The 12,479-nt window shown below is 33.6% G+C and overlaps 1 protein-coding gene across 2 annotated transcripts in view; it reads left to right on the top strand.

Annotated features, from left to right (window-relative positions):
• LOC135849495 (dopamine receptor 1-like) overlaps positions 1-6,461 on the top strand; it is a 414,234-nt gene extending 407,773 nt beyond the window's left edge. For both annotated transcript variants that reach the window (XM_065369962.1, XM_065369963.1), the window contains one exon: positions 1,527-6,461. In XM_065369962.1, the coding sequence (XP_065226034.1) occupies positions 1,527-2,364 (838 nt within the window). In that variant the 3' untranslated portion in view covers positions 2,365-6,461. The remainder of the gene's footprint in view (positions 1-1,526) is intronic.
• Positions 6,462-12,479: the final 6,018 nt, after the last annotated feature.

Genomic DNA, 12,479 nt, shown 5'->3' with positions numbered 1-12,479 from the left:
GTTTTAGGGTTTCAGACCACGCTCATTACAAATATCACCATCCCATTTTAATCGGAGGTAAGCCAAAAAATTTCAAAAAATCTCAGAAATATCAAAGTAACTGGTTCCAAAAAAAAAAAATTGTTCACGAGTTCTTATTCCCATCCTCGATCCAAATTTATATTTTTCATTTGGTATCAAATATGAGCCAAGTTCAGCGTGGACCTTCATTTTGAGTTGGAATTTACTCAGAAAACATTTTAGCTGCGGAGGTGTCTTTAGAGGAGATAAATGGGACTACAAAGAGGGGATATTCTTGAAAAAAATCGTGGTTTTTTCACTCTTGTCACTATTCTCAACCTGTTTTGAGACTTTTGTGGTTCTACCGAGCAGTTTAAAATTTGAAAATCGCTTATTTTTGGTTAAATTCGTGTTTTGAAAATTTTGTTCTTTTCAAATATTTCGCATTGATTAGGTTTTTAGAAGAAAAATTTTCAAAACACAAACGAACTAATTGGGCAGCGACAGGAGTGAAAAACACGACTTTTTCGAAAATGCCCTCTCTTTGAGAGAGATAATTTTAACCTCCAAGGACACTTCCCGAGCTAAAATGTTTTCTGAGTGACATAGTGAAGGTTTCTGCTGAATTTGGTCAAAATATGTTAACTTTTTTTGGGCCTTTGGGGCAATCTACCCTAACCCACATTGATCTTCTATTGGAAGGAAAAAATTGAAAATATTTCGAATACATTCTCAGTATATATACAAAGAAAACGAATTTCTTAGTCCAGTCAAAATACAATTGACCCAAACATGATTGCGATCAAAGGTTTTTTTGGTGAATATTGTCTAGGGTGGTAGGTATGCTGAACAGCATACTAAAAGTCCCTGCCTCTACCACTGGAGCTAACCCCTCCCCGTCACAGTGGATCAAAAATCCCCAAAATTAGCGTTTTGTCAAAAACTTCTAAAATACATTATCAACTTTTGAGTAAAATGAGCTCAGTGATCTTTTCATCTCCTTTCTAATACCTATCAAATCTGGCTATTTCAATAGGACTATTATAATATCAATTAAATGGTTACCCTTTTCTGTTTTTAATCTGATTTTGATTCTTTCTTTTCTATTTTATGATGTTAAAGCTCTAAGAAATAGAATACTGTGCAAAAAATGTCAAAAAGCAATTCTCCAAAAAAAAAAACCGTAAATTTTGCAATTACCCCAGGCAGGGGTTGAGAGGTAAGTTCAAAATAAAAAATTGAAAAAATTGAGTCGATTCGTATTCCAATTTGAAAAATTTTAGAGTAATCTTCTTTCGATATATTGTATAAAATACTCCAAAAATAAGCACCCTGAAAATTTCATACGGATTGGTTGGTTACTTTTCGAATAATATACTGTCAAAGAGCGAACTTATAATGAATAAAATTTAAAGTTTTCGCGAGCAAATTTGTTCGATTTTTTCGCACATTCGCCAACAAAACCCACGACCCACGTAGTATTACCACTTTTAATTTATTTTTCTGTTTTTGTTCTTCTTCAACAGGTATAGTCGTTGGATTACGAAACGCGTAGCGTTCACGACCATAGCCGGCGTCTGGTTACTGGCGGCTTTGATATCGTTCCTGCCCATCTCGTTGGGTCTGCACCGGCCCTCGGAGCCGAAGGTGATACACGACGGAGAGACCGAGTATCCCACCTGTGCGCTCGATCTGACACCCACGTACGCTGTGGTCTCATCCTGCGTCAGCTTCTACATACCTTGCATCGTGATGCTGGGCATCTACTGTAGGCTGTATTGTTACGCGCAAAAGCACGTGAAAAGTATACGAGCGGTTACGCGGCCTTTGACCAGCACAACGCCGACCATGACTGCTGTACACCATCAAGGTTCCTCGCCGTATCACGTTTCCGACCATAAGGCCGCCATAACGGTAGGCGTCATAATGGGCACCTTTCTGCTATGCTGGGTGCCTTTTTTCTGCGTCAACATCATAGCCGCCTTTTGCAAGACTTGTATACCGGGCATAGCTTTTAAAATTCTAACCTGGCTAGGATATTCGAATTCCGCCTTTAATCCTATCATATACTCCATATTTAATACGGAATTTCGCGAAGCCTTCAGGCGAATATTAACCGCTCATTATCCGTCTTGCTGCTGCAAAGGATACCGTACGGTGAATTTCAATTCGACCGACGTGTCCGTCCGCAAGACGAGGAAAAGCGACGATTCGGTCTTGCAGCAGAATATCATCAAGCACAATGGCGGCGTCAAGGAGTTCAACAGCAACAGCGCTCGATCGTCGGTCGCCTCTTTACGTCAGACTCGCATCAATTCGACCGAAAAGGTCATCATCGAGACTGAAGAGACCAGTATCATCTGACTAATACCGACTTTTCAAAAAGAGCAATTAGTATGACTATAGGCGTCTCGTCGTACCCGGGCCTTTTCCTCAGTTCTACCCTCTTTCTCGACTACATCAACCAAAGAAAAAATAATTCGCAACAAAGAGCCGAGAGGTTACGGATGCCCAAAGTACGACGAATAGATTATCTCTTCCCTTGCCTCCCTCCCTTAACCCAGCCGTGTTACGCTTCGTGTTTTTTTTTTCATCGTTCGTCCCTTTCTGTTCCCTTTTGTCATTTACCTTACCTTACCTACCCTGTGTCGATTTTCCCTTCCTAGTACTTTTTATAGACGATGAAGACGACGATCGAAGAAAGCATTTTGGTTTCCTGGAGAAGAAGCCTTCTACCTTTTCGAACCTTCGATTCGTGAGTTCGTTTTGTTTGTTTGTTTGTTTTTTTTAATATGATTTTTTTCGTTGTTTTGATGAGCAAGTTTTTGATAAATTCCTCCTTGTCTGTTTCCTCTTCTCTGGTCATTTTCTTCCATCTGCGTCATTGTTCTTATAATGCAAGAGTGTTGGTATCATTTTTTTTTTTTTTTTTTTTTTAGTTGAATGAACGATTTTTATTAATGAATACCTAATCAATGATTTTAACGTAATTGAGAATATTAGACATATCTGTCTCGTTTGTTTTCGATTTTCGCTGTTTCCCTCAATTTTCGTAAAATTTTCTCTACGTTGTATATTTTTGAAGTAGTGGTGCTGGCAATAATTCAAAAAAATACTATGATATTTAAAAATATTGTTAAAATTGAAAATGGCAAACCTTTACGATACTCCTCCCTCCTCGATTAAAATAACAAATTTCTGAAAGAACATTCCTCCTGCTCCGTACCTTTTCATCAGCTAAAAAAGTTTAAAAAAACAAGGAAATTCGCGTAAAAATGTAACACATTTTTAGAACTCTGTCATAGGTACAATTTTTAAGAAAAAAATCCCTTAATCTGTTTGAGATGGGGGAATTTCTCAGCATCAGTATCACTTTCCCTGGATAAAAAAAATTGCAATAAAAGCACATAAATTTGAAATTCATCAAAGATGGGTTGTTTTGTATTTTTTTTCGCCAGTCTACTCATATTTTTTGGAACATATGAAACGATCGATCACTCGTTTAAAAATTTCCACCCCCTTCCTCCCCCCATCACACAAACCTTGCCCCGGAATTATCTTCTTCCACTGAAGAATAAGAATGTTTTGAAAATTCAGTCCTGTCAACTTTTTCAACGTGATCCTCATGAAAAGTTTACTAGATATTCGTCAAAACAATAAATGTCGATTAACCCCTCTTTTTGTCTATTCGGGAAAAATCGTTAAAAAATTTCCAACGCAAGGCAAATGAAATATGTACTCAAAAACATGAAACATTTGAAAATTTCAAGTGAAAAAAAAAGTGTGTAATATCATCAAAAAACTCATTTGTGATTTTAAATATTTCAAAATTTTTTGAAAACACCAACAAGAGAGAAAGTGAGTCTACTTTGATGTATCTCAGGAAAGTTGTTCAATTTTTTTCTGGGTTTTTAAAACAGCTAAGTTGTATGTATTAATTTCAAAAAACTCATAATTTTTCAAAACTTTGAACTGTTTATAGTCTTGAAGGACAAAGACCATTTCAAAGAAGTTTCAATTTTTAAAAATATTTCGAGTCAAAATCTTTTAAATTGTAGACAACACCTAACTTACTATAAATTTTCCAAAAAATCTGAGTCAATAGTTTTCTGAAATTTAAACGATTGTTAAATTTGAAGAGCTGCTTAGAATTTTTTTCAATTTCATAAAAGTTGATTATTTTTTGAAATTTTGAGAATAATCTGATGACGAAGAAACCTTTTGAACTGACATCCTCCGATTCGAACGAATCCTCCACGGTCAAAATTTCAAGTCTCAAAGTTCGTTTTTGGATTTTTGGGCGAATTTTTGAAAATTTTAAAATTTTATAAAAGCTGTTTCAAGGACGATTTTTCAACTTTCTTTTTTACAAGTATAAATTTTTTAGGGCAAATTGAAGCAATGTGGATAGTTCCTTTACTACAACTCATACATGTCAATAACTACATATTAATTTTGGAATAAGTACCTATTCTGGAGCCTCCAGCGATTTTTCAATTTTCTCCAGAAACAAATCAACTTTACTTTAGAAATTATAACTTTGTCTGTGTTTATTGAAAGCACTCTCGATTGTTTGAGAAGTTCGATTTTTGTCCCTCAAAAGTAATTTGAGATTTTTAGAAGTAATTGTAAAATGATGCATGGGAGTTAAAATTGAAGGAATTATTTGTTTAAATTATTTCTTTTTCCTCAAAAAAATGTATATTTCACAAAAAAGTTTGAAAATCACCGCATCAAAACAGATTTTAAAAAAATTCGTCAAAAATCCAAAAATGAACTTGAGATCCTTAAATTTTGATCAGGGTGATTTTGAAACATGCTCTTCCGATTCTGTGTGCTTTCGTTCGAAATCTTTTTTGAGAAATTCAATTTTTTTTTGCATTTAATATTTTTAGGCTTTTTTTTTTTATTAACAAAGAAACAGCAGAACTGGCGTGAGACATTCACCACATACAATTAACAGACACAAATTTACAAAAGTGTGAGGAGAAAAGAAAAGTGGACCAAAGCCCAATTTTCTACCTATTCGGCATTTGATGAAGAATTACACGAAGAAATCCGTGGTCTTTGTTCTAGCAAGTCTTCTTGTGAAGTTATTATCTAGTAGTTGTATCGCTTCCGAGTTGGTATGCTGGTATAATCGTTTTGAGTGTGCTTTTGCTGATATCCTGATGATTTCGTCCACTGACATGATTTTCCAGTCCCTATGTAGGGTTCTGTTGCTAATGTACCAAGGGGCGTTGCTCATCAATCTCAGAGTTTTGTTTTGAAAACGTTGGATGATGTCTCTGTTGGCCTTTTTAGCACACCCCCAAAGAGGTGCTCCATACTTCCAGACTGGCCGAAGCCTGTAATTTTTTCAGATAGGTACCTACAGTTCTTTCCAAGTATCAAACTAAATCAAAGTCAACAATTTTTCCATTTTTTTTTTAATGTAAAATCTTTTTAAATTCTCCCCATCTCATTTTCTGATAAAAAACAATTTTTTTGATTTTATATCGAGTTAAGAACTTTTTTTAAAAGTAAAAAATCGAATGCTTTTTTGAAATTTCCTAGTTATTATTATTTTCAAAAATTGCTGAATTAACAACTTTTCGAGAATTGCAAATTTGATCATTTTGAAAAACTTTTGAAAAGTGACATTCACAAAGTCAACAATTTTTAATAGGTACTTACAATTTCACCAAAAATTGGTAGGTATCAAAGTTTTAACTGTAATAGTTTTCATTTTCCAAAAGTTCAAATTTTTTAAAAAAATGACACTTTTGTAGTCAATTTTAATTGTTTGGACATTTAAAAAAAAACAGAAGTAAATTTCAAGTTGACGTATTTTTAAACAATATTTTTTTATGTAAACTTCAAAAAATGTACAAGTTTTTCATTTATTGATTTGATTATTTTTACATAGGCTCTCAAGATAACATAAAATATTGATCAAGGACCCCATCCTTCCTCCCCCAAAAAAATAATTTGGTAGCAAGTATACGATGAGCTCATAACGAAACAAAAACCCCACACACACTCACACATTCGAATACAAGGTTAAAAATTGAACAATGCCCATATCTAGCGATACGAGGCAAATCACACTCATAATATCTTACAAAAATCTCCCAAAGGCCATAAAAATTTGCCATCGCCGCAGCCCACAAGCACCACGAATATACGATCTTAAAATTGTTATAAAGCTCACGTAATTAGATGCATACGCGTTCGACTGCCTACAACATGGTTAATTACTAAATTAGGTACGTTAGTAATTATATCTACTTGGTGCAAGGTGCACGTTAAGCAACAGCCAAAATTATCGGTTTCATTTGGTCATCTACTAAATTATCGTTTAAACAGCTCGTTTTTACATAATATCAGTATGCTTTAGAGTCACAAATTACCATTAATGTAACAACTCTTCGTACTCGCCAAATGAACCCTATAATATTAAAAAAAAAAAAAAAAAAAAACACTCTACATCTCAGTGATACCTACGATAAAATTGAAAAAAAAGTCACGCTACCTTATTACGAGTATGTGCACACAGGATGACCGCGAACACCTACCTACTTATGCTTTTTCTAAATTTTTTTCGTCTGTTTGTTTTTATTTTCGTGATACAGCCATATCATTATAATTAACTAGAAATTCGTAAAAATACAAGTATTTTTACAGAGAGACAGAGAGAAAATGAAATATGTATTCTTTTCTAATAATATCTCATGCATAGCGATTGGCTATCGTTTACCAATTACCAGAAACATTCGACTAATTTCCACACAACTTTCTGATACATAATGTACTATGTATTTTCCATTCTACCAGCACGTAAGATTGAGGGGGGGGGGCATGAAGATAGACAGACGCAAGCGGGCATTAATTTTCTCATTGTCAGATGATAGAATTTCATATTGTACCGCGTACACGCGATCACTTTTCCTAGTAATTTTATACTCGTTTCTCGACAAAGATCATTGAATAAGGATATGTGAATTTGACCTTAGAACAAGATACTCTCGTTCGGGAGTACGTATCTGTCTTTCTACTTCCATAAAATAATACTCATACGCGACAATGTCGTGTCATTGTCATCGATGCTTTTTACGTAGATACTCAGGAAACTAAAAAAATTTACACACAACATTCCATCTCTTCATTCTCTCTGTTTTCAAGCTTTCTCCCTGTTTGGTTTTATTTCACCATGTCCCCAAATATCAGAACCTCTGGCATGTTGTTTTTACTTCTGTCGATGCCACCTTCCGCAGGCAATACTGACACAGCCTAGGTCTGGTTCTCACTTCTCATTTCTCTGTGTACGTAAATGTAGATAAGGACGATTAATCGGTTATTAATTTGGCGAGCGGCGATGTTGTTGTTTTGATTGGATATCGAATTAATTTCTAATTTTTCTTGCCCCTGTTGGAGCGTCACAGACGTTAATTAAATAGTACCATAGGTTCTTATAATCGGATCGGGATCGAGGAGCGAGAAGAGTGGAGGTAATTACGTAATAAAAATCGATTAACCTGAACTTCTTTCTGTGTGTTTCGGCGCGATGTTTACATAGAGTAGGTCACTAATTTACAAAGTATTCGTAATTAACCTTTCGACATACTGTTATAATTATATCCCCCTCGGTATCTTCGGTCTCGATGCATACCAAAAAGGTGTTTTCATCGCTCGACTTTGCGAGAGTACATCGTATAATTCAGATCGTATCGTCGAGATAAGGCACCTATGGCAGAAAAAAATATAAAACTTGTAGGTATCATTTGGAAAAATTTTATAGTATTGAAAGTTGCGAAATTTATGACAGGAGGTGTTCCATTGCCTAACTCGCACAATCCACCTGTTTTTTAATGTCCGATGTCCATGTCGAAATGTGAAAAAAAAAGAGCAAGAGTTTCCTGATTATAGTTACCATTATCATAATATCTAGATGAAATATGTGAAATAACTCGGTCATCGTTCGAACAATGTACCAGACTACCAGATTCCTTTGTCCTTCTATCTGCAGATTGATCCTTCTCTACGTGTATTGTAGGTATCTTATTGTAAGGTATTTTATATAGGTCGATTTTTTTCTCTCTTCCTTTTCATTCCATCGAGTCTGACGATATTATTAGTTTGGCTTAGTCAGGAAATCAGGATACGAGTTTTCTCAAACACCAAGAACAATCGATTGATCAATGGCTCACCTGTGCAGGGGTATTTATTGGGGGAGGGGGGATCGCTTTTAAAAGTTTTTTGGATTTTGACGGAGCCTAAAAATCATGGCCAAATAGCCTCAGTAAGACGCTGGAAAAATGTCAAATTTTTTTCAGAATTTTTGGTGAACGTTTCACCCCCTCCCTCCCCCCTCCCACCCAAATTGAACTGAAAGTTTTGAAATGAAGGGAAAAAACGTTTCAATTTTTTTTCAAGGTTGGTTTTATTTTAGTTTAGGTGGTCTCTTGATGTCTTTAGTACTTGCGTATAAATCGATCTTGGGCCATCAAAAAAGTTCGAAGTTCATTTTTGTAAAGTCCAGGAATTTTCAAAATATCAGTTTTTCCCTTTAAAGTACAATATTTCGTAATCATCTCCTTAAGGTGGTAAAATTTGAAGAGATGATGAGTGAGACATCAATAAAAATCGCCTGAGCAGAAAAATTAAAATTTTTTTCGACACATGAAAAATTTCTAATTTTTTCAAAACTTCGAGTTCGAGCCGGAGTGTCAGAAATGTTCATTAAAACATTTGAAATTTTCTAAAGCTCCATTGAGGTCATTTGGCCATGACTTTTTGCTAGGCTCTATCAAAATTCGAAAAAAGTTGGAAAACTACCCATCCTGGTATTATTATGAAACTACTAAAAAAATGCTAACCAATTAACTTTATATTCACACACAAAAAAAAAAATACTTCTCTCAGCCAAGGAAGGTTCGTTAAACTGATGGCTGGTCTTTTCAAAGAAGGTATGGCCCAAATTGAAAATTTTTATTAGCATTGAATAATCGAGATATTTCCTCTTGAAGTATATTTCAAAATTCTGGGAAAGGTTCCAAAATCGATGATGATCTTTCGAAATTTCAAATACTTCTGCCACAATTTCAAAGGAGACATAAATAATCTTGAAGACGCGTTTAAATTTGTTCATCGCAGTAGTGGCAAAATTGTTTTAAAAAATAATTTTGAGGACCCCTAGGATTTCATTGAAGTTTTGAGGCAGGCCTTTTTCCTTTAGGAAATTAAACAGCTAAAAGTTTCAAAATTTCAATTCCAATCGATATTAAATAATAAAAAAAAAAACTTTTTTTGCTAATCCCCCCTCCCTTCACCTCATGTCACCATTATTCTTTTGTGTCTATGAACTACTGAAATGAATATGGTGAACGTCATTTGAACTTTGTCTGGAATTTGTTCGAAAAAAAATTTTCTAGTCATTTTCGAAATTTTAAACTTGGAAAAAATCAAATATTATTTATGCACATTTTCATGGTCGTAAAAAAATTAATATTCAATCTCGAAGTTTTTAAATTAAAACTGGACTCTTTCTGGTGGAGGGGAAGGGGGTAGGAAGTTGTGAACTCTGCTTATTCACAAAGAAATCTCAAATTTTTGCCTCTCGTCTTTTTGAATTCCTCAATAAAAATCGACTCATTTCACTGTCAATTTGAAAATTTTCCTTTTGCCAATTCTTCCTCACCCCCCCCCCCCCCAAAAAAAAACTATTCAACACAGCTTATCATTCTGTCTGCAATTTTTTTTATTGAGTATAAATACAACAGGCAAAATGTTTTCAAACGTTTTGTATTTTTGTATGATGAACATCTTCAAAATGCAAAAATGTTCACAGGATGTGCAAAAAATTATTTAAAAAAATTTTTCTCGAAAAATTCAAATGAATTGGGAGAGGATTCCAATGAATAAAAATATTCAAGGCGACTGATATTAAAGGTATTGCACATTGCTGGTGAAATATGTAGTTAATTTTGTTCCAAAAAATTAGCCTATGTGTTGTTCAAAAAATCCAGTAACATTTTGGAACTTTATTCATTTTTTTCGTCTACTCGTTTTTTTTTCAAGTTCAAAACCAATGAAAAAATATATCAATGGCCAAAGTTTCAGATAGTAAAGTGGATTTTTCAAAATTTGGTGAATTTTCGAATATTAAAAATGGGAAAAAATTAAAACTTCACCAAATTGGTCTAGAAATCTGAAATTTGATATGTACCCTATTTTTGATCCACTGAATCAGATGGAAACAGTTTCTAATCGTTTTGAGCAGTTCTGAAGCCTTCAGCAGATTATTAAAAAAGGCAACTTTAACAAACTTTTACCAAATAAAGTTGAGAACTAAAATTCACTCTATATTCTAATTTCAACGCGCTGAAGTCGGGTGAGAGACCCACTTGACGTGCAAACGTTTATTTGGACTGCTTTTATGTTTTTTTTGGAAAACTGGAAATTACGAAACGTCGCTGGAGGCTCCAGAACGGCTTAAAACCACCTTAAGTCGACTCAATAAGTATGTTGAAATTAGCGTATAAAATGAGTTTCAGTTTTTCAACTTTAATTGGGATAATTTTGTGGAAATTTCAATTTTCAGTAATCTGCTGCAGACTCACGAACTGCTCAAGACGGTTTTGAACCAATTCCAATTGATTTGGTGAGTCGAAAACAGGGTAAAAACCAAATATCAGCTTTCTACGTCAATTTGATGCGATTTTGATTTTTTCCTCCTTTGTGGGCCCAAATTCGCCAAAAATCTAAAAATACGTTTTTGTATTTTTGCAAATTATATAGGTACCTAATTTTCGTTATCCTGCAAATTTTCTTGATTTATCCACCGCTAATACTCTATCGTCGACTCGTCAACTAGTCTCTTAATCTAGTCATAAATCGACCAATTTCCAATTCCATGACAAAATGTGAACTGTTCTGCAGCGTTCACTTCGATATCCATAATATTTTTTACGCACGTCTCTTACTCGATATCCCTACGACCCCCTCCCCTTCGTTATATGTAATTAATTAATTATTTTTTTATAATTAATTTTTCTGTTACGTAACGTTAAATTATTTAAATCTCTACAAAATGTTACCACAATATCGTAACCACTTTTTGTTTGTTTGTGTTGTTTTTGTTTTATTTATTTATTTTTGTTTCGTTTTCTATGTATGTACCTATTTATTACGTTTTTTTTGTGTTTTTTCGTTCGTATTTATTCGTTTGTTCGTTCGTCGGTTCGTTATAAATTCGCGTTTTGTTTTTATTATCCACCTACAATATTGATAATATGTTTCCTGTTTTGTTTGTTTGTTCGTTTCGTGTTTTGTATTTCTGTATTAACTTATATAAATACATACTACGTAAGAGTAGGTACATAAAATACCTACAAATGAATGGATTACTAAGTTATACATATTGTACCTTCTACATAAATTGTAATATGTTACTCGTAAACGATTTTGTTTTTCCTATAAATACTTGTATTTTGTCTTTTTTTAAAATCGTCTGAAATAAAAATGAGAAAATGAAAAAATACTACATTCATATGTACAGTACCTACCTAATTTGTGTTGCTCACTTTAATATTTTCTCTCAATTTATTTCTCAATTCTGGAGGTATTTTTCTGATGTATGATCTGCATAATTATTTCTGCATTCGTTTTACGAGATACTTTCCCCCTTCCATTCTGCAGCCTTTCATATCGATGAATATTACACTTCATATCATTTAGTGAGCACTACAGAGTGTTGTACTACATTTAGGTATACAAAATATATTTCAATGTTATACTGTACGTATTTTTACATACCTGCAACTACCCTACCTTTTTGGGGCACAATGTACCCTAATAACGTGTATAAAAATGTCGAACTCGTGTAACTTATGTGAAAATATACTGGTTTGTATGTATATATACGTACTTGGAATACTACGAATAGGTACTATATTTTACGTAATAAGTGATGATGTATGTTCTCGAGGAAATTCGCAATATACCTATTTTTTGTAATACAAAAAATTGTATTTTTTTCAAATTTCTACGTTTGGTAGCACTGCTCAAGTACGATAAATGATCGGTTTATCTATTTTTTCTCAGCTATTTGGGAGCATCTTCATTATCTACATTTCAACTTTAAAATCTCATTTAAATCAAAATTTCCAAATTTGCATCTCTCTTTCTCAATCAGCTATTTAGAGTTTAAATTCAACAGTTCAATTTCGCGTACACCATTTTTTTTAAAGATGGAAATTGTTTAAAACGATTCCAAAAATTAAACAAGAATTCCACATCGTTAAAAAATCCTCAAAAATTCCATAAAATATGAGAAAATTTCGATAAAATTCCGTTGAAAATATAACACGAAAATAATTCGTAAAGTTCAAGGTATCAAAGTCATTGTTCTCGCAGACAAAGTATAAATATCTTTGTTTGAGAATTCGACCCACATTAAAAAAGAGATAATTTTTTTGACGTTCTACTACGATCAATGC

Source organism: Planococcus citri, chromosome 5 (genome assembly GCF_950023065.1).
Source record: "Planococcus citri chromosome 5, ihPlaCitr1.1, whole genome shotgun sequence".
Lineage (NCBI taxonomy): Eukaryota > Metazoa > Arthropoda > Insecta > Hemiptera > Pseudococcidae > Planococcus > Planococcus citri.
The sequence above is the reverse complement of the archived record's forward strand: the minus strand, read 5'-3'. Positions and strand labels throughout refer to the sequence as shown.